This window comes from Acanthochromis polyacanthus, chromosome 22, assembly GCF_021347895.1.
Source record: "Acanthochromis polyacanthus isolate Apoly-LR-REF ecotype Palm Island chromosome 22, KAUST_Apoly_ChrSc, whole genome shotgun sequence".
NCBI lineage: Eukaryota > Metazoa > Chordata > Actinopteri > Pomacentridae > Acanthochromis > Acanthochromis polyacanthus.
In genome coordinates, this window is record NC_067134.1 from 10,065,693 (window position 1) to 10,089,285 (window position 23,593).

At 40.8% G+C, this 23,593-nt stretch overlaps 2 protein-coding genes across 2 annotated transcripts in view; both read left to right on the forward strand.

Moving 5' to 3' along the window:
• Nucleotides 1–13,299, forward strand: part of LOC110969941 (protein Shroom2-like) — a 46,285-nt gene extending 32,986 nt beyond the window's left edge. Inside the window, exons 8-12 of the mRNA XM_051942338.1 lie at nt 4,651–5,293; nt 6,601–7,065; nt 8,892–9,066; nt 9,194–9,466; nt 11,609–13,299. Coding sequence (XP_051798298.1) covers nt 4,651–5,293; nt 6,601–7,065; nt 8,892–9,066; nt 9,194–9,466; nt 11,609–11,881 — 1,829 coding nt within the window. The 3' untranslated portion in view covers nt 11,882–13,299. The remainder of the gene's footprint in view (nt 1–4,650; nt 5,294–6,600; nt 7,066–8,891; nt 9,067–9,193; nt 9,467–11,608) is intronic.
• A 6,296-nt stretch (nt 13,300–19,595) lies between these two features.
• Nucleotides 19,596–21,379, forward strand: LOC110969942 (claudin-34-like). The gene has a single exon (XM_022220129.2). The coding sequence runs from the start codon at nt 20,198–20,200 to the stop codon at nt 20,882–20,884; it is 687 nt and encodes a 228-aa protein (XP_022075821.2). The 5' UTR covers nt 19,596–20,197; the 3' UTR covers nt 20,885–21,379.
• The last annotated feature ends 2,214 nt before the right edge of the window (nt 21,380–23,593 follow it).

Below are 23,593 nucleotides of genomic sequence, written 5' to 3' on the forward strand. Positions count from 1 at the left end.
GAAAGTTTTTGGAATTTGGAACCAAAACTGACAGAAAACTTACAAGTATGAAAAGGCTCGGAGACTAAGCCTAAAGTCTGCAGCATTTCCGCTAAAGATATTTTACATAGATGATGTCATCTCTGCATTATCATACTTTAATTGTCGACAGTTGAAATATATCTGAAAATATAAACCGTACACCAGAGAGTGGTGTCTGATTGCCGAAGACGGTAAAAGAACAAGTTTTGACCTTTTTGCAAAACCTAAAAGCAATAATTGTAATGATGATGTTTACAAAAAGGCTAAATACTGGCAATATTAACTGGAAAATCATCTTTTACATAAGAAGCGTCTGCTGCTGTCTCTGTCTCGGCTCACATCTAATCCAACCTCAGTGTTTAGGTTTTCACACTCATGGCTCAGGTTTCCTGAACTGTATCACGCTCGCTCTGACCATCACTAAATCCTCTAAACCTACGACTCAACAGGCAGAGGGTCCATCAATGTAGCTCAGATAAACCCATCAGTCAGCATGTTTGTGGAGTCAACATGTCTGTGCTTTTACAGATGAACATCCTCTTGTACTCTATGCACGTCAGTGTTTATCTTGATCCTTAGTTTGCAAAATAAGCTGAGGAAAAATCGTCGTATTGATACTCTACACACTGATCAGCCATAGCATTATGACCACCTGCCTAATATTGTGCTGGTCTCCTTTATGCTGCTAAAAGTCTTCTGACCCAGTAGGGCATGGATACAGGACCTCTGGGGATGTTCAGTGGATTCTGTGGGTTGCAGAGTTGGATTTGTCTAGATTAGGCTGATCCTGGCACATCCCACAGATGCTCAGTAAGATTTGGATCTGGGACCACCTTAGCTCAGTCGTGTTCCCCGGGCCACTCCTGAGCAGTTTTTTGTGGTGTATTGGGGTAATTTGTCCTGCTGAAGGTGGAAACTGGCATCAAGTACTACTGTTGTCATGGGGGGTCGGGGGGTAGGTTGACCTGCAATGTTTAGGTGGGTGGTCAATGTCAAACAACCACATGAATGTCAGGATTCAGGGTTTCCCATCAGAACATTATATGTATTTGTTAGGGAATTCTGCGATGTTGAGAGACGAACGAGGAGGCAGATTCAGAGACACTGTGGAGACTCAGATGGCTTATGTTGAGAATAAGGTTTACTGATATCAGAAGAAGTGATGTGAGCGCTGGCAGCATCAATTCTGAGGATTCTCTTCAACTTTAGGTATATAAGGAGTTGGGAGGAATGCTACATTCAGATTACGGCTCAATATAGAGACAACTTGTCTACTCAAAAACGTCAACTAGACAATATCTAATCTTACCCAAGTCATGCTGTTCTTACAGCATTTATCTCTATCTCACGTACCTTCTTTTGCAGCATCTGCCTTTCTCAGGGTCATATTAGAGACAGAGAGGGCCTGAATGTGCTCCCAGCCTCAGTTTGGGAGAAACAAATAAGAACAGAGGTCAAAGGTGGTGACCTGTAGGATAATTCAAGGTGATTTATAGGTTCTACAATTTGATTTAAGATGACTGTAGTTGACAGATGAAACCTGCATGATATTCTGGGATGTCTTCAGCTAACAGCTATGATGAAATACCTCAATAAGGGGAAAGAATGTAATTTTTCCTTCACAGTATTCTCTTCATAATGTATGCACTAGATGTACTAAAATCACCAGAATTACAGACTTGTTTTTCCTCGTCAGAGATGTGGTTTGACACAAAAAAACCCCGAATAACCTCTGACTCATGTCATTTCTTCCCTGGATCACTACAAAAAAGCACATACAGCCATGAACAAAAGTTTACATCCACTTCTAAAGACCATGTACATCATGGATTGTTCTACCTACCTACCTACCATAACTACCTACCTATCAAATCTAACTACCTACCTACCAACCAACCAAGCAACCAACTCTATCTACCTATCTATCCAGTCATGAACAAAAGTTTACATCCACTTCTAAAGACCATGTACATCATGGATTGATCTACCTATCTACCATAACTACCCACCTATCAAATCTAACTACCTACCTACCAACCAACCAAGCAACCAACTCTATCTACCTATCTATCCAGTCATGAACAAAAGTTTACATCCACTTCTAAAGACCATGTACATCATGGATTGATCTACCTATCTACCATAACTACCCACCTATCAAATCTAACTACCTACCTACCAACCAACCAAGCAACCAACTCTATCTACCTATCTATCCAGTCATGAACAAAAGTTTACATCCACTTCTAAAGACCATGTACATCATGGATTGATCTACCTATCTACCATAACTACCCACCTATCAAATCTAACTACCTACCTACCAACCAACCAATCAACCAACCAACTCTATCTACCTATCTATCCAGTCATGAACAAAAGTTTACATCCACTTCTAAAGACCATGTACATCATGGATTGATCTACCTACCATAACTACCTACCTATCAAATCTAACTGCCTACCTACCAACCAACCAAGCAACCAACTCTATCTACCTATCTATCCAGTCATGAACAAAAGTTTACATCCACTTCTAAAGACCATGTACATCATGGATTGATCTACCTATCTACCATAACTACCCACCTATCAAATCTAACTACCTACCTACCTACCAACCAAGCAACCAACTCTATCTACCTATCTATCCAGTCATGAACAAAAGTTTACATCCACTTCTAAAGACCATGTACATCATGGATTGATCTACCTATCTACCATAACTACCCACCTATCAAATCTAACTACCTACCTACCAACCAACCAAGCAACCAACTCTATCTACCTATCTATCCAGTCATGAACAAAAGTTTACATCCACTTCTAAAGACCATGTACATCATGGATTGATCTACCTATCTACCATAACTACCCACCTATCAAATCTAACTACCTACCTACCAACCAACCAAGCAACCAACTCTATCTACCTATCTATCCAGTCATGAACAAAAGTTTACATCCACTTCTAAAGACCATGTACATCATGGATTGATCTACCTATCTACCATAACTACCCACCTATCAAATCTAACTACCTACCTACCAACCAACCAATCAACCAACCAACTCTATCTACCTATCTATCCAGTCATGAACAAAAGTTTACATCCACTTCTAAAGACCATGTACATCATGGATTGATCTACCTACCATAACTACCTACCTATCAAATCTAACTGCCTACCTACCAACCAACCAAGCAACCAACTCTATCTACCTATCTATCCAGTCATGAACAAAAGTTTACATCCACTTCTAAAGACCATGTACATCATGGATTGATCTACCTATCTACCATAACTACCCACCTATCAAATCTAACTACCTACCTACCTACCAACCAAGCAACCAACTCTATCTACCTATCTATCCAGTCATGAACAAAAGTTTACATCCACTTCTAAAGACCATGTACATCATGGATTGATCTACCTATCTACCATAACTACCCACCTATCAAATCTAACTACCTACCTACCAACCAACCAATCAACCAACCAACTCTATCTACCTATCTATCCAGTCATGAACAAAAGTTTACATCCACTTCTAAAGACCATGTACATCATGGATTGATCTACCTACCATAACTACCTACCTATCAAATCTAACTGCCTACCTACCAACCAACCAACCAACTCTATCTACCTATCTATCCAGTCATGAACAAAAGTTTACATCCACTTCTAAAGACCATGTACATCATGGATTGATCTACCTATCTACCATAACTACCCACCTATCAAATCTAACTACCTACCTACCTACCAAGCAACCAACTCTATCTACCTATCTATCCAGTCATGAGCCAAAGTTTACATCCACTTGTAAAGATCATGAACATCATGGATTGAGTTTCGAATGACTCCTATAACTTCTGTAGGAAAATTCTGTGGTAAAATGAAACAAAAATTAAGCTGTTTGACCACAATGACCAGAAATATGTTCTTCAGAGAGAAGGTCAGACCTTTAACCCCAAGAACACCGAACTTACTGCCAAGCATGGTGGTGGGAGTATCATTCTGTGTTTTGTCAATCTTTACAAAAAGTAAATGGAATAATGAAGAAGAAAGATTGCCTACACATTCTTCAGGAAAACCTAAAACCATCAGCAGCTGGATGTTTCAACAAAACAATGAGCCCAAACACACATCAGATGTGGTAAAGAAATGGTTCAGTCAGGCTATAATGAAGGTTTTAGACTGGTCTCCCCAAAGTCCTGACTTAAACCCATCAAGAACCTGTGGACTGATGAAGAAACAATTCAACAAAATTAGTTGAACTTCACCAATTCAAAGATACACCAGACAAATGTGGACGGAAACCAAAAGCACCTAGTTGAGGTGAAAATGGTACATTTAACCAAACACTCACTGTATGTATATTTTTGACAGATTTTGCCATATTTCCAGAAGACTTGTGACAAAGCTGCCTTTTTGTTACAGTCACATAAATTTTAAAGTAAGAGGAGTGACTTTTTTAACGTGTTCTATAAAATAATATCCAGTGAATGTCCATGTCAAATGATCTAGAATCAGTAAACAGCGAGGACTTAGTTTCTTTCATTCTCTGATTCCTCCTATTTACTGCTTTGATGACTTTTTGACATCAGGTACTGACGAGGTTTGTCTTTTTTGACCTCCAGAGGGAAGGCGGAGAGCCGGCTGTGGTGTGATCCCGACCACAGCCCACAGTTGCTCCCGTCGCTCCCCAGAAACGATGGCCTCGTCCCAGGCCTCTCCGACCACAGGACCAAACCGGACGCAGCCAGTCCCTCCCACCCCACACTCTCCTCTGGGCCTCGCAGCCTCAGCCCCAGCCCTGGCTCCGAGCTCCCGGCCCAGCCTCCGCAAACCAAGAGCCTGCTGCCGCCACCCAGGCCCCATTTAGGCCCAGAAACCACATCCTTGTCCCAGGAATTCCTCGCTGGCGCCCAGGCAAACCCGGCGGCTCTCCAGCCTCCGTCCGGCTCTGCCTCCGACGCCCAGCACCATGGTGCTGCCCGGGCCTCCTCCTCCGGCCCCACCCCGGCCAGCTCTCCTCACCTCAGCGGGACGCCCGGACCAGACATGAGTAAAGGAGGCAATGAGGAGGAGAAGGAGAAGGAGCCGCCACCTTCCTGTTCCTCATCCCCATTTCCTACCTGCACGGCCGCTCTGACGCTTCCCTCGGCGGATGGAGTTCGGTCTCCGTCGCCACAGTTCGCGCCACTGAGGCTGACCGACAAACCACCCACCGTGTCCGTGCAGGACGAGTCAGCGCTCAGGTAAGCAGCTTAGCCACAGAGCTTCAAGTCTGCCCCCGGTTATGGAAAGCTTCTGCTCCAGTGGAAGGAGCTTTGAGTCATGGTTTTGGGTAAACAAGTTCAAGAAAGAGAAAAGAAAAAGTATAGTGACAGTGCAGAAAGAAAAGATAAAGATTACAAATTTGTGAGAGGATTTAAGTCGTACGAATGAGCCAGATGAGTTTGTGTTCAAACTGGAGGCTGTAATTTTGTTAAAACCTCTGACTCCCACTGCAGTTCAACTTTGCGATTCGTCCTTTAGATTCCTGACTGCTGTATGTGTTTTCTAACATCAAACCTGTACCTTTTTTTCCCCTGTGTTGGAGTTTGCGGTTTCATTTTTTGACCTATTTTATCCACAAAAATGAAAAATTTGACTTTTTTTTTTTTTTTTTTAAAGCAATGCATTTTTATTTACGAATGTAGCTCATCTTAAAGGGAGTTTTTTTCGTCTTTGGAAGGATTTCTGTCCCAAGCGGAAATAATCGAAGAGATTTTGGCATTAATTTTACAACTACTGCTTTTGCAGGTTTTGAAAATAAGTGAAATTACAAGTATAGGATGCTGAAAAACGTAGTGTCCCGGTGTCCTCACATCCATTCCATTAATAGTTTCAGTGATTTAATACAAGCCTTTCAAAATTTATTCACTTAAAAGAATATAATGGCATCATTTAAAGAGAATAAACTATGTGGGGAATTGAAAATGTTGACCATTATGAAGATGAGAAAGAAATGAAGCACGTGTTTGCTTCATAAATAGTATAGTACAATTTGATAAAATAGGATAAAAACAAACCTATGTATATATTTAACTAGTAGCAGCACCGTATTGCATGTTGTGTAGACAGCTACACAATGCTGGAAAAACTGAAATCCACAGATTTATTAGATGGAATATGTGGCTGGACATATTAAGAGTTTAGACTGAACTGTTTGTTTATTAAGCAGTGAGTGGGAATAGAGGAGAGTTTAAAGTGATGTTTTTTGTGTTTGCCTGCTCTGTAGCATCTTCATAAAGGTAATAGTCAGGAACTATAATGTCTGAGAGCTGCTTCAGGATCCTCTGTTCATGTTTTAAAACAGTTTTTTCATACACGGTCACTTTCGTTGCCGTTGATACCCAACTGTTTATTTTAGACGTTAACTAAAAAGTGAGGGAACTCTACCAAGGTGCTATACCATGAGACTTTGGAGCATTTAGGAATGTCACCGTGACACCAAACTGTCTGAATCTGTAGAGAAAATTGCTATGTCTACGATCGATCCTGAGCTTTGTTCCTTATCCAGGTCAGAAAATGAACCGGTGATGGAGGTGAGCAGTCCGGTGAGGAAAGTCCCGGTGAAGATCGTCCACGCCGAGAGCAGCTCTGAGCGGGAAGGTCGGGCCTACCTGCCTCAGAGCAGCGACACCGGCAGCATCTTCCAGCCTCCGTCACAAATCCCCTCCCTGAGCATCTCCGAGCGCCCGGCCTCATCCCTGTTCAGCGCTTACACCCGCCAGGCTCCGGCACCGGCCCAGGAACCCGGCTCACCAGGGGCCCAACGCTCAGAGGAAGACGCCAAGAGGGAGGAGCTAGCGAGGGACATCATGGGCAAAGACAAGTCCCTGGTGGACATCCTGGACCAGAGTGGCAGGAAGACCACCATGGACCTGATGGAGGGACTCTTCCCTACAGAGGAGCAGATCCTGGAGGGGGCCCAGCAGCGCAGGAGGGCCTCTGCTGGCTCCAGGCTGCCCACCTCATCCCCCAGGTAGGAAACCACAGAAAAATACACCAATCAGCCACAACATTAGGACCACTGGCAGGAGAAGTGAATAATATCGATCATATTGGTTCTATGTGATGTTCTGCTGGAAAACCTTGGATTTTGGCGTCTATAGTGAAGAGATGTAGAGACCAAAATAAACATTGTCCCAGAACAAACACACTCCCTTATGAAAATAACAATCCCAAACGTCACTGCCCTACCGCTGCAGGAAAATACACCCCAACACATCACAAAAATACCAAACAATCAGGAACATCTTGAGGAACATGACAATCACCCAAGATGTTGGTTTGACCTTCAAACCTCCTGGACTTCATTCTGATCAAGCATCAACAGGATGCAGTGGAACCAGTTTGATTCCCAGAGGCCCCACTGCACAACCCAGAGCACCCAAAGGATCCACTACCAAGGTCCTGGTCCAGACCCCATAGGACGCCCTGAAGGAACCTCTGGTCCAGGCCCAATGGTTCAGAGCATTTCTGACCACATAGGGGCCACACAACACAATATTAGGCAGGTGTTCATAATGTCATGCCTGATGGGTTTATCTAAAGCTCACTGCTGGTGGCTGAAATTCAAATAATAAAGCTATTTCTTAGAGCCAGACATCAACCAGCTCACCTCCATCATGCAGTTCATTATCTCACAGCTGAGAATTCTTCGTCTGATTTCAGTTTTTTTACAGTCGGTTGGATTTTCGGAACCAAATAGGGAGCTTTATCTTTTCTATGAAGCTAGTCATGAGTGAATGAAGGTTTGAGGTCGGTTTACAGTTCAGTCTAGTCTGCCCTCTGCTGGACAAATGTTGCAGCTACCTCTTCAGACGTTCTCATTTGGTGGATGCAGACAATAGTTTGAACACTTCGCACAATTTCTGACATATTTTGAGGTCAAGAACAACAATTGTAAATCTTTTTTTCTTGTCAGTTATACTCCTGAATTAGTTTATCATCGTAATGATTTTCAGAACAGATCTGAATATTTGGGAATTCGGGCTAAAATAAGTCCGCCTACTGTCCATTTGTTTTGGTGTTCGATGTAATTATTATTGAATAAAGGACTTTAACTCTTACATGCCAATGTTTTGACATTAGACAGCAGTGAAAATACCCTCAACGTCGTTCTTTTAGCCTGAAATCTGATGACTTTTCCTAAAATGACCCAAAATACACAAAAATTAAAAATTGTGCTCCAAGTTTTTTGAACAGTGTGCATCAAATCAAGAAAAATGTTGGTTTTAGGGAATCTTGAAACTGTGAAATAAGCATTTTATTATTTAATGTTTTGTGTACTAATGCGTAAATGTTGAATTAATATTCATAATCATGATTTCTTATGATACAGTAGTGGGGACAGTGTTTAATGGTTGCAGTGGGTAAACACTGGTTATATTATGAATTCCAACAGTTCTAAAATGTTCGTGCCATTTTAGAATTTAGTAAAGTATATTTAAATCATCATGGATTTTTGGTTTTATGTATAAAAGGGTGTGATGCTGTGAGTGTTGTCAAACTTAAAAAAATACACTCTCCCTGCTCTCTGAAACATTTATTCAGGATTGGTCATATATTTATTAATGTGACATTGGGCTATTCACACATTCTAAATAGATCTGTAGTCTAAAATTAGATGTAGATGCTTACTGTGAGGGAATTCTTCTAAAATATGAGCAGTATGTAAGGATTAAGACATCACTTGTTAGTCTTTTAGAGAAACAACGCCATGTTTAAATCAGGATTTTAGACCTTTAGAGCGCTATAAGCAGCCTCATGTTCTGGACGGTTTGACCTTGTGTTTGTTTGTGTCAGGAGGGAGGAGGAGGAGGTGTCTGCATCAGCGGCTGCCTCTCTGGTTCCCAGCTCCTCCTACTACAACACATCAGCTCCCAAAGCTGAGCTCCTCATCAAGATGAAGGACATGCAGGAGCAGCTGGAGGACCAGGACTCCGAGGATGAGCTGGATGTCGACCTGGCCAGTAAAAAGGTAGAACTCGTGAAAGATCTTGGCTTATTGGACGTGGTGCTGTGCAAAGCATACGTTGAAAAGCAAGAAAAATGGTATTCCTTTCTGCACGTTTTTCAACTTTTATGTCTTCTTCATCCGTCTGCAGCAAGAGCTGATCTCCAGCCTGGCGAGGAAGCTGGAGGTGCTGCGGGAGGCAAGACAGAGCCTGCAGGAGGACGTGGAGGACAACGAGGCTCTGGGCCGGGAGGTGGAGGCCACCGTGCAGCGACTCTGTCAGCCCAACCAGCTCGATAAGTTCCGCATGTTTGTGGGCGACCTGGACAAGGTGGTGAGCCTGCTGCTGTCGCTGTCAGGGCGGCTCGCCCGGGTGGAGAACGCCCTCAACAGCCTGGAGGACGAGGCACCGCCGGAGGAGAAGGTAACAGCACTGGTCACATTAAGGAGAAGGAAAAAACGCATCAGTTTTTTCTTAAACGGTGTCTCTGCGAGTGATGAACTCACAGAAAGTTAACTCACTGTTTAGCTGTACTATTTGTAAATGTAATGCTTTGGTCTGCAACAAAAACAGGGAGACAGCAAAGTGCGTGGCGACTAAAAAGATATTTATTTTAACACAAACCAACCAAACTGTCCATCCATCCATCCATTCTCTATACACCGCTTTATCCTCACTGGGGTCACTGGAGTCTATCCCAGCTGACTCGGGTGAAGGCAGGGGACACCCTGGACAGGTCACCAGTCTGTCACAGGGCTACATTTACAGACACACAATCACACTCACATTCACACCTACGGGTAATTTAGAGTAATCAATTAACCTCAGCATATTTTTGGACTGTGGGAGGAAGCCGGAGTACCCGGAGAAAACCCACGCATGCACAGGGAGAACATGCAGACTCCATGCAGAAAGATCCCAGGCCCACCCCGGGATTTGAACCGGGGATCTTCTTGCTGCAAGGCGAAAGTGCTAACCACTACGGCACTGTGCAGCCCCAACCAAAACTGTGCATCTCACTATTTTAATATCTATTTTTAGCACAAACAAGAGGCTGTTTTCAGTCAAAATGCTCAGTTGGAGACTCAGCATTTAGCGGCTAAAGAGCTAGATATTTCCAATAGAGCTCCGGACGTCACGTGACTCCGTTTGTTTACGCCGCCATGTTGGCAGAAAACTCCGCTTCAAAATGAATGGCGCTGGTAGAAAATTTACACCGTCTGAGTTTACTTTTCATTTTAAATCGGACGATATTATAAAATATACAAACAAACTGGATAAACTAAACATATCCGATCCATATCATGCCCCCGGTATCTTATTTAAGAATCTTGAGGCGGTCGGAGCGGACCTTTTACCGGACCTGCGGTACCCTGACATCTACAATTACCTGATAAATTTCCCTTCATCCTACTCCGGTGAATCTCTTAAAGCGTATAAAAGCCTTGAGGGGTATAAATGGACACAGGCTAACTTTGTCACCGGGATTCAGATCTGATCAGATATAAAGCTTAAGAAACGGATTCTGTACCTGATACAAAGTGGTCGCTGCATAAGCGGAATCCGTTGCCTGCGGGTTCCCACCGCTCCGTTTTCTTCTGCTCGCTTCTTGCGCGTTTTATGGCAGTGATCCACCTCTGTCGTCTTTCAGGATCTTTGGGAATCCGATAAAATGCTCTCCCTTTTGCTCGTCCTCGGCTGTTCTGGCATCCCGGGGCGCAACAACTGTCCACCATATCTCTGATGTCGACGCTGAAGAACGTTTAGGAGTTAGCTGGCAGTAGTTTAAACTACGCGCCTTCCTGCCAATATGGCGGTGTTTTGATTTCGACTGTTGCATGCCGGGATTGTGTGACGTCATCTCCCGGAGCTCTATAGTCGATACTGGACTCCATATGAAAAATAATATTGGCTGTTTTCTCTTGGATTCATCTGTTTGCAACCATGTTGACAATTCTTACTTAAAGGGAAATAAATGAAGTGAGGGCCATTGTTTCTGCTGCCTGCAAGCAGCCAAACAAATTTTGTAGTTTTTGAAAGTTTGTGTGACCTACCTACCATATCTATCTATTTATTTACCTACCTACCAACCATATCTATCTATCTATCTATCTATCTATCTATCTATCTATCTATCTATCTATCTATCTATCTATCTATCTATCTATCTATCTATCTATCTATCTATCTATCTATCTATCTATCTACCTACCATATCTCCATATCTGCCTACCTACTATACCTACCTAGTGATCTACCTACCAGTCTATCGATCTACCTTATTTAACGAACTACTATATCTACTTACCTACTTACCAACCACATCTATCTATATACTTACCTACTTGCCTTCTCTGTTTACCAACCATATCTATCTATTTACCTACCTACCTAACCTATCTATATACGTATAGATACCTACCTACCATATCTACCTACCTACTCTAACAACCCTTTCTATCCTAATATAATTATAATTATCTTTTCTGCCTACCTCCATATACCTACCAACCATGTCTACCTACCTACCTATCTACCTAATAACTAATGTGTGTCCTCCATCAGCGAACCCTGACAGAAAAGCGGAAGCTGCTGATGCGGCAGCACGAAGACGCCAAGGAGCTGAAGGAGAATCTGGACCGCCGCGAGCATCTGGTTTCCGGCGTCATGGAGGCTCACCTGGACGCCGAGAGCCTGGACGACTACAGACACTTCGTCAAGATGAAGTCGGCCCTCATCATCGAGCAGCGCAAACTGGAGGACAAGATCAAACTGGGCGAGGAGCAGCTGAAGTGCCTGGTGGACAGTCTGCCCCTGGAGCAGAGGCCACCGCTCTGATGAGTTCACCTGAAAACGCATCCACATGATGGGTAAAGCTTTGGACACCAGAAGGCTGGAGGAGAGCCGAGACATGTAGCATTTTTAACCTAAATCGTCTTGTTAAGTTGTGTATTTGTAATGCTGGTGGTATTGCTGTCGTTTGTCACCAGTTAATGTGTGGCTTTTCAACCAAATAGAAGCGAGGAACTAAGTCAGAGGATTTAGACCGGCAATAATTTTAAAAAACGATGGCGTCTTTGAGGCCCGATTTTTTTTTTTTAATCATAACTAGACACGAACACAGATGCTGTGTTGTCATTTGTATTTAACTGATGTGATTTGTCCAGAGTGTCCAAGAGAGTGTTTTGTTTTGTGCAGCTTAACAGAACTGAGCAACCTTTTATCCTTTAGATCTGCGGGTGAAGATCCTCAAAGTTTCTGGTAAAAAAAAAATAAGAAAAAGCTAATAGTCCCAGAACTTTTTAATCTTTATCCGCACTGGAGGGGATCAAGGCAGTAATTTTGCTTCACCAGAAACTCTCAAACAGCTGGAAAAACAACGTCCTGCGTCTGTTTCATGGAATACAGCACAAAGTAAATCGACTGTTGGAGATTCTGACTTTGGTCGTCCCTTCACTTCAGTGTTTTTAGTCTCTTTTATTATTTATGTTGTGTCACGATCTCACTCCCTCGCTGAATGTGGCTGAGCTTGTGATTAATTATCAACCATCAACACGTGTATTTTAAAGTAATATTTTCTAGTAATTTATTGTAGCCTTTTTGAAACTTTACATGGAGAAAGAAGTAATTTATTCTCACTCGTGACGTACCTTTTGTTTTCTAATGAAGTTAAACGAACACGGTATAAATCTGTTTTAGGTTATGATGCTGTTACGATCTTCTCAAACTAGACATGAGGTTCCTTCTTATACGACAGACTTCCTTTGTGTAGTGAATTATTCTACAAGAGCAGGTGTCACTTTGGCATATGATAAATATCTAATTTTGGAGTGCGACTTCGAGTTTTTTTTTTTTTGCTAGAATAAGAAGCAAATTTTACAGTAACCGGACTTTACTGTCATGAAGACAAAGCTGACTTCTTCCAGCAGTTCAGACGTTGCTTTTACGGACAATAAGACACGACGGATGATTCATACGTGGTGCTCCGATCCAAAAACACTGAATAATATACGTTTTCTGCTACTGGAGTGGAAGACTGAGACACAGCCGGTGTTTCAGTGGAGGCTGATGGGAAAGTTAGCACTTTACTCTCTGGTTTGGTCCTTTCAGGAGACTCTCTGCATATATATTTATCTGAAGACGTGCCTACTGTAGCCTCCCACCGCTGTGATCTCCGTGGACCGGTGTGCCGCCCACGCTTCATGAATGCAGTGCGCTCTTTCGCCAACTTGAAGGCAATAAAAGGATGAAGCTGAGCATTGTGGTGTTGGGTGTTCTTTAAAAGTCCTAAAAGTATTGAACTGGGTAAACTTAAATCTTGCCTCACTGGCTACTAGAAAACTACTAAAACTTCTTTCGCAAAATGCCGTAGAAGCTTGTCAATGAAGCACGTGTCTGTCGAGATACTGCAAAAAATTAATCGGTTTATTTAGTGACTTTTAAATGTGATAAATGCATCACTAGAAATGACAAATTATTGTTGCATCCAGCTGTGCAAATATGACTAATTCATAATTGTAGATTGGTTTTCCTTTATGCTTTCATACTTTTGCCAGTTTAACAATAAAAAAAGTATTAAATTACATCGTTTTTGGTGTTTAAAAAGGTATTTAAAAAATCTCTCTGCAAAGAAAAAACCCCTTTAAAATCCTGAAAAATTCATAAACAACTTAAATGAGCATAAAATAATAAATATATTTGCTTTATGCATGTAGATTTACTTGTTTTTAAAGTTAGCGCCATTTTGACGGCACTTCAGGATGATTTTAGCCGCAATCTTCTATTTAATTCTTGTCTTTTGTGGCTTTGCGCATCGTCCAACACCGATGTTTCCTCGTTTGTAAGAAGACTTTCCTTTAAAAGGTGAGTTTGTATCTTTAACATCCTCCTCATTGTAACTTGCCCAAGTGATATTTATTAGCGACGCTAAAGCTAACTCCATTTCTTTAAGGGTAGCCGTTAGCTTCAGTCATGTATTGCTCATAGTAATATCTTAGCTTTTCAAGAAGAATTGTAAATTGATGATTCCATCCATCTTTTCATGTATACTGAACAAAAACAAGGTGCAATATGCAATCATTTATTAAATTCTATACTTTTATTTTTTAATATAGGGGTATAAATGGTTTCTGCTGCAACACACGGCATCTCAACAACCGAACGGACATCATAAAACAAGCAGGTGAGCTTTTGATTAGAGGATTAATAAAGTTGTGTCTTATCTTAGGCCAGAAATCCCAATGACTTACTAATGAGTAGCATATCTGTGGCGCTGTCTGTGGAAGGTTGTCTTTCCGAAGGACTCTGTGACGTTGGTGGAAATTTTTTTGGGGGGGCGAGTCACGTTGACGGACATCGGAGTTGTCAGAAATTATTTCGTATACGAAAGGTGGTGCAGTTGAATGGAAACTCTGGTATTGTGTCGTCTGAACAAAGCGGCATTTTTAGTCATGGTCGATGTCTGATCTTTAAAGACACACCGGACAAGAATCTGTCGCACTTTCTGTGCACATTTGACTAAATTTAACCCCTTTTCAAGGTTCAAGGTTTCTTTATTCGTACCCGTGGGTAAATTTGTTTACAAAAGGGGAAAGCAGCAATCCCAAACAACCACAAGAATAAAAAATAAAAACACAAACATCGTCTACCTGGTGCACGATATCTACAGTCTTCATAAAAAGTCATGATACATGGAGGCCTACAGAGGCCTCAAAAGGTGATGAGGTTACTATTCAGACCCCATCCCCCTTTTGTTCAAGTGTGCAACAGCTGCAGGCACAAAACTGCCTCTGTACCGCTTGGTTCTCCCCTTTGGAACCACATAGCGTCGACCTGAACGATGAAGCAGGAACTCTCCATGCAGGGGGGGGGGTACAGTCCTGGAGAATGGAGCTCACTTTCCGCTGGAGCTGCTCTGCGTACAGCTCTGACAGACAGCAGGAAGTTGGACAATTATGTCATATTTTTGCTCAGTATTACTGTTTCCAAAGAGTTATTGTTATATACGGCTTGTAAATGCTAACGAAGTGCGAGTACACTGTAAATATCACTAAAGATTGATGCACTCGCTGAGTACAAGTGAGACAGTGGGGGAAAAGATGGAAAAATTACTGTCCCTTTTCTAACGTCATAATGGCCTTTAGACAGGCAGGCGCTGCAGGAGATTAGATGTTGTTTATTCTGATGTAACTAAGCAGACTAGTTGTCTCCATACTGGTCTGTAATCTAAATCTGACCTCCCAACTACAATATAAACTCAAAGATCAGAGAGAACTGATGCTCTGTCGGTGTCACCTCTGAAAAGTATGAAAATGATCAATGCAAGATAACTGCAACATGTTTCTACTTTAAAGTAGCTGCGGTAAAACATATTAATGAGGTAGAAATGTCTTAAATTTCACCTATTTTCTGGCATAACAGCAAAACGACCGTGTTTTAGATTCTTCTGTGGAGTTTTTCACTGCTCACAATGGATCTTAGAGGGACAACAAGGCGCTAATCTTTGCTTTTTAACATCTTTTTGTTGATGAAACCCCAATTAATAAAACTGGTTAGATCATTAAATTGCTCTTTTCATTGATAAGGTAGCATTTCTAGCTTCTGTTAAAGGTTTTAGAGCACCATGTGGGTGCTATTTTCAGTGAAATCCATCCACTCATTGGCATAAAATGACACTGAAGATCAACACATGACGTCTTCACAACCGTTGTTGGGGAAAACGGAGTTATCTTTGATCTTGACCTTTGAAATGGCCGATTGTGGTCGTTGTTTGCTTTGGTTGGGTTGAGCTGGAGCAGAAAGAGGTCGGTGTTGGTGGCGGATTCCTGTTGGTTTCAGTATCGAGATTTCCACGGGTGTTTCGCAATCACGTAAAATCAGTCACCCTTCAGTTTCCTGCTGTTAACAAACTGATTACGTATTTTCGTCCCACTCAAGCTCCTGAAACTAAATTTTTAATGATTTTACAGCTCCGAGTGGAACAATTTTACAGCCTTGAACTTCATCCCATATTTAGTTTATGGGGTGTTTTTCCTCTTGCAAACCAGTTCCAGCATCACATTCAGTAACCCTAACGGTATGTTCGGCCACATTCATAGTGGGAATTTTAATCATTTTTAAAGTTTCTTCTGCTTCCTGAGACGAGATTTTAAAGTTAAGCTGTCACAGATGGAGACTGAAGTTGTAAAATAACAGTAAATAGCAAAAAACATCATTAAAATCAGATTTAACAACAGACTGAATTATTTTAGTTTGGCATGTTATAGTTTATCTGCCCCTAAAAGAAGAAATCTTGCCAACTTAACGCAACCATTTATGTAAATTCATTCATTCATTCATTCATTCATTCATTCATTCGCCAAAGTAGCGCCCAAATGTTCTGCTTAAAATCGTCTTTTAATCTGCTTTTCATTTATTTTTGACCCACGGTTTACAGAAACCAAATCTAATAGTATTTTTCACAGCTGCAGTGATGTTAAATTGTCAAATTTGACTCATAATATGATACTTTAGAGTTTTTGAGCTCGATGAAATGACAATAAACAAAACAACTGTAAACATTTCTAAATATAAACAGTAGGCAACTGTAAACAAATAACTAAACAACAGTCAATAACAATGAACAAAACAACTGTAAACATGAGTAAACAAAAACAGTTGGCAACAGCAAACAAAACAGTGAACAAACAATGGTAGGCAAAGATAAACATACAACAATAAGCAACAATAAACAACACAACTGCAAACACTTCTGAATATAAACAGTAGACAACTGTTAACCAATAACTGTAAACAAAAGTCAACAAAAGAACAGTAAACAACAATGAACAGTGCAGCCACAAGCACTAGTAAACAAAAACAGTAACAGCAAACAAAACAATGGTAAACAAACAATGGTTGGCAACAATAAACAAAACAACTGCAGACACATCTAAATAAAAACAATAGACAACTGTAAACAAACAGTACACAACAATGAAAAAACAACTATAAACGTAAGTAAATAAAAACAATAGGCAACAGCAAACAAAACAACAGTAAACAAACAACAGTAGGCCACAGTAAACATGCAACAATAAACAACACAGCTGTAAAAACTGCTAAACAAAAACAGTAAATTAACTGTACACAATTGTAAACAAACAAGCATAAACAAAACAACAGTAAACCAAACAAATGTAAACAACAGCAAACAAAACAACAGTAAACAAACAACAGTAGGCCACAGTAAACATGCAACAATAAACAACACAGCTGTAAAAACTGCTAAACAAAAACAGTAAATTAACTGTACACAATTGTAAACAAACAAGCATAAACAAAACAATAGTAAACCAAACAAATGTAAACAACAGCAAACAAAACAGTGAAGAAATGACGGTAGTAACAATAAATGTACAGTAAACGATAGTAAACAAAGCACAGCAAACAAAACAAAGTGTAAACAACTGTTATTATTGATTCTTTTATTATTGGAGCAGTTGTACAACATGAAGTAACTGCAAAGTGCAAACAAACTCCAAACAACAGTAAATAAGGCACAATCAAACCATAAACAATAATATTTAAAGTGTAAATAAATGGTGAACAGTGTTTACATAAAAAAGGGTCAACTAAACAACAAGTGTAAACAACAGTGAATAAACAATAGACCAGCTGTACTGAATCACCAAAACATCGAGTTTTCCCTTTTTTAGGAGCTACATTAGTGGATTTCAGAAAATCTTTCTGCATAAAGCAAACATTTCTGGACACAAATTAGAGATTTAATTTGCATTTAAACATCATCTGTTACTTGATAAGACAGGAACTGAAGAAGAGTGAGCTGAATGTGTATAAAAAGTGCATGTGACGAGGTTGTATCCCGTCAATCATTGACAGATGACAGGAAACTGTGTCTCGGTTACTGGTGGCATCACGAGGAAGCGATGTGGAGGCGTGTCGCTGAATAATAATAAAAAAACAACTTCCTGCTCATTGTCTCGACTCACAAGGGGCTCAACCAGGAGCGCTCTCAGGTAAAGTCTGGAGCTGATTTAGGAACATTATCTTTCATCTGAAGTCTTTGCTAACCTGTGTTTTTAGTCCAGTTTTTCTTTGTGATCATTTCACACCTGAAGTCATCACTGGGTTGAAATAATGATAAGAAGAGTTTTTTTGTTTTTGGATGTCAGTCATGCTCCATCTTGTTTTCTGCTTCGGATAAATGATAAGATATTAATTTAAAAAGTTATTTAAAAAATGATGAATATTGTGTTTTATAAAATAGTTATTTTGAAATCTTTTAGTTTCGAAGAACACGGGTTGTTCTCGTTTGTGTTTTATGCTCAGGCTAAAAAACCAAAATAATTTTGCACTCCTGTATAAAATAAACCTTTTAGATATCATGTATAATATGATATAATATATTCATGTAAAATAATATATATTATAATGTAAGATATATATATATCACATAATATAAAAATATGTTATATATGTGTGTATAATATATATATATGTGTGTGTGTGTGTGTGTGTATATATATATGATGTATGAAGTATACATCATCTAACAATATAAAATTGTGTAAAATTACATATATAAAATAACATAATAGAACATAATACAATGTACAATTTAATGTAAGATATATATATAATTCATGTTTAATGTAATATGTATAAAGAGATGTGGCTCACACTTTGTAGCCTGTTTAATTCTTCACACTTTAATGAAAGTCAAACAGCTGAAGCTAATGAACTCATGTGGACTTTCTTCCAGAATATTATTAATATATAAAGCAGTTGTCATAAATCTAAACTCTGTCCAAACATGACATCAAACAGCATCTGGAGTCTACCGAGCTGTTTTCCATCATGTAGGATCAGAACTGATTTTTCCACCATGTTATCAAACTTACACTGAATATTCTGCATTTGTTTAGTAGTTTTCATCTTTGGATAATTTAATGTAGAAATGTGTTTTTGGACGTGTGCTTCATAAAGTTTTAATGGTCACTCTCCATCTTTTTGGTCTCCCTTTGTCCTTCTTATGTTTGTAGATAATCAGAGCCACTGTTGGTCTTTTTCTGGTTGTTTTACACCACTGTGGTTTCACTGGTTCTCTTCATGGATAGTTTCGTTGTTTTCCATCACTTTTTGGTCTTTTTGTCTCACTTTGGGTTACTTTTTGTAGGTTTTTGGTCAGTTCGAGTCATTCTGTGGATGTTTGCATCTGTTTGTGGTCATTTTTTTCTTCATTCTTGTTTTTCATCACTTTTAGTTTGTTTTTCGTTTCAAAGCAGGCATTTTATGTCTCTTTGTGGTTGCTTTCCATCACTCTTTGATCATTGTGTCCCTTGGTGTTTGTTATTACTCGGTTTTTGTTCGGTATAAGTCCCCATCGTTGTCGTTTGTGATTGTTTTTGGTTGTCTTGAGTTTCTCCGTGCTCATTTTGGGTCCTTTTTTTTTAACATCTTTTGCTTGGTTTGTCTGTTTGTTGTAGCTTTTATTTCCCTCTTTGGTCATTTTGAGTCACTTGGCAGTCGGTAGAATCTGTCTGTGGTCACTTTAGGTCCTCTGGTTCTCGTTGATGACCTGTTTGGTTAGTCCCAGTGATGCTTTTTCAGGAACCCGTTCACAAAATTGTCGACTCAGATTGTCTACCGCTCATATTTTAAGGTGAATTCATTTTTTTCAAGCACAAACTGCATGTACTGAGGGGTATTGTTCTGTTTCTCTCACACCTAGGTAATAAAATGCAGCAGTAAAATGCACGATAAATGGCACTGTAGCTGGATTACATAACATCATTTGCACAAAACAAACACGCTACAGTACGAAAACTTCGGTCACGGCAACAGCAGCATGTAAAACTGAACATGCGTCAGTTTTACACGACTGCTTACGGCCATGTTATGTAAAAGGGAGTGTTTGTGCTTTTATCACACAAGAGGAACCTGAGCTGTCTGTGAGAGGGAAGTGTTTGGTTGTCGCTCACAAACAGATGTGTGTTTCTGTCCTCTCAGAGGAGCTGCAGGTGTGTTCTCCAGGTGACCAAAGAGACGCCAAAGAGGAAGTAAACAAGCTGCAGTTCCATCGCCATGACGCCCCCCTCCAGGCTCTGACCTCCTCACCAGGACTTCCTTCATGCTCCTCCTCCTGCTGCTGCCATGACCTACCTGGTGCACTCCGCCCACGCCCAGCTCTGTGCCCTCTGGCTGGCCAGCATGGGCTGGACACTCACCGCCGTGGCTCTGGGCCTCGTTGAGTGGAGGGTGTGGCTGGTGTCCCACAGCGAGGCCGTCAGCTCCGGCGTGGCCTGGGTGGGCGTGTGGAGGACGTGCTTCCACAGCCGCACGGTGGTGAGTCCCAGCTTCACCGTGATGCACTGCAGCCCCATCGGGCTGACGGAGGAGTTCACGCCGCCGGAGATCGCGGCCGCTCAGGTGCTGATGCTGCTGTCGCTGCTGGTGGGGCTCTGTGGGAACGCTGGGGGCGTCTACTCCATGAGGAACGCCTACTTTGGACTGGACAGGAACCCGCCCATCCGGCTGTGCTTCGTCCTCACCGGGGCGCTCTGTCTCCTGGCTGCCGGGATGTCGTCGGTGCCGTTAATTTGGAATCTGAGCTCCGTGGTGACCAATCAGACGATCCTTTTCCCTCCTGAGTTCAAAATGCCCGCGGCGCCTGATTCCCAACACGTGGGTGCCGGCGTGAGCGTGGGACTGGCGGGCGCCGTCCTGATGGTGCTGTCTGGGATTGTCTTCTGCACCTACAGGTTACCAGTGAGCAGATTATTACCCAGAAGCCCCCAGGGGACAGATAACCTGGCGTTTGAGCCCCACGAACACTCGTGATGGGTTCGTCTGGACGTTTTCATCCCTGGACACCAGCAGAGGCACACTGGAAAAAAAGCTCCTCTCAAAACAAGAAGAAAACTTATTTCAAGCAACTTTTATCGTGAAATAAGTGAAAAATCTGCCAATAGAAAAAGTGAAAAATGTGAAATCTTGAAATAAGATATGATATTCAGAATATTGAAATCTTAAAATTAGCTGGAAAACTTATTTTAAGCTCTGTTTTACCAGGATTGTCAAGCGTAGGTGTCTGAAAATAAGCCAGACATGCTAAAAAAAAGCAGTTTTCCACTCAAAAATAGATTTCCGCTTTCATGTAACCTCCTTATTTCAGATGTTTTAACCAACAATAACTCCAGTAATTCCTCAAATGTTTTATTTTTAAAAATTCCGCAAATTTCGGCAAGAAAATTCTTGGAAATATTTTCAAGAAATCGGTAAAAATCTTACAAAAAAAAATCCTAAAAATATCTAAAGTGATTATAAATATGTCAGAACAACTTCTGATGTTTCCTTTAAGAACGTTCACATAAAAATCAACCAAAATCCAGCGAAATTCGTGGACATCAGAAGTTTCACTGTGAAAATATGTTTTTTTCCACTTTTTCAAACTTTAAAACCCACAGGTCAACTTTGACCCACAGGTCAACACGAGGGTTAAACTTATTCAGAGTTTTCTTGTTAAATTCAACTCAAAACAAGATAATTTCAAGATTGTTTGACTTAACAAGATATTTAAGATGCATTGTCTTCAAACAAGTCCCTCCATCTTGCTGAAATATTACTTGTTAAGTGACTTTAACTCAAATCAAGTGGGATGAGACGTTTAGACTGAAAATAAGACAAACAGACTTGGTAGGATTTGGAGTGAAGCACATCTGAATGATGTGAGCTGCAGATTGAGATGTTTTTCCAAGGAGAAGGAGCGCTGGACGCTGATTTCTATTTACTGTGGCTCCTTCACTTCTTCCAGTGACTCATCTGGCTTTCTGCTCTGGGGGAGGATGCACTGAGTGACTCATCTGCTGACGGCAGACAAACCCGGAGCCTTCTGATCGTGGAAAACATCAGCTGGAATAAACAGAGAAGCGGCAGTAATAAAAGAATAACCTTAAACTTCTCGCTAAGTCTGGTTAAACAGCAGCTGTATGGATCATTGTCGAAAGCAGGGGTGTCAAACATGCGGCCTGAGGGCCAAAACCGGCCCTCCAGAGGGTCTAATCCGGCCCGAGTAAAAGTAAAGAAGACATTAACTGCAGATTGTACATTTGTAAAAGTGTTTTTAAAATAATTTTTAGAGCATGACAAGTTGTTTTGATCATAAAGTAAAATACTAGATTGCTCACTGTTCCTTTTGAGTCTCATTTTGGTCATATTTTGTTAGCCTAGCCGCGCTAGACCCAGGTCTGAAGACGCAAGGGTCTAGGAACCATAGACATAATAAAGAGTAGACGCCGCTCGGGGTGCTGCGCAGCGAGAAATACGGATACGGTTTTATATAGAAATATGTGTTCATTAGTCAGTATTTTGTTTATTTATGTATATATAGTGTAATCATATATTGTCTCTTCAAATTATTAAAATAATTGACTTTACTGCCATTATCTGCTCCTCTAACATATATTAGTGTGTGTGTGTGTGTTTACAGTGTTTGCAAAATACCTGTCTACAGTCGAGCTTAATATCAGAATATTCTATTACTATTAATCCCGCTATGAATATTAAAATACGCCGAACCATTTGTCCTGTATCATGGCTACATGTATGACGTTTGCAGAAAAAAAATAAAAATAAAAAATGCGTGAAAATCAGTTTGATATTCAGAGTTAAGACGGATTAAATGCGCTGTCAAAGAGCGCTGAGTGGAGCGGGTGACGCCGCCCACAGAGCTTTCAGTTTTTCTTACAACTTTTCGGCGGCCCCCCAAAATATGTGTTGTACCCCCCTCTGCCCCCCTACTAAGGTTATTCTGTTTCCGCCCCTGATAAGGACGTCTGTCAATGACGTTGATTAGCTGCGTAAATACGTATGTGAATCACATCATTGGCTGGAGCAGCCAGTCACCGGTTACTCACGCACACTGAAAAATAGCACAGAATTAATTATGTGTTTTATTTTCAATTTAGGCTGGATTTTTTTTTTCTGTGCGCTGAGACCGTGTAAGCAGTGCGCAGCTTAGACGGAACAGTGGTTTTGAGTAACCTTACCTTTTTTTTTAACCTCTGACAGTTCACCTTTGTCCCACTTCAAGCTACTCATTGGACTTGAACTACTTAAATTTCAATAAAAAAAGTGAAAAAAAAACTGGGGCGTTGTAAAACTATTGATCGCTAGTGTAAATATTAAGATGTGTAACTTAATAATTAGAATTTTAATAATTGTACAGTATTCAAAGTGAACTCGTGTTGGATCTAAGGCTGGTCCGAATAGCAATTTATATCGATATAAAAACAAATATATCGGGTACTCGGATCTCAAAATTAAAATTCGGATTTGGAAATGACCGTATATTCCTTCCATTAGTCTGATCTGAACATATTTAGGTGTCATTCGTTCCCATAAGAAGCACCACAATCATTTTTTTTCTTAAATATTTTATTCAAAAAAAGCTCATCTCCAGAATTTCAAACCATCTGTATCAACGTTCCTCCAGTGATGAACAGTCGTCCACCTGAGCTGCTCGCTGACGCACTGAGGTCGGGTTGAGGA

What these genes read in the sequence shown, in the direction of transcription:
- LOC110969942 (XM_022220129.2), top strand. Translation starts at nt 20,198, where the DNA reads ATGACCTACCTGGTGCACTCCGCCCACGCCCAGCTCTGTGCCCTCTGG.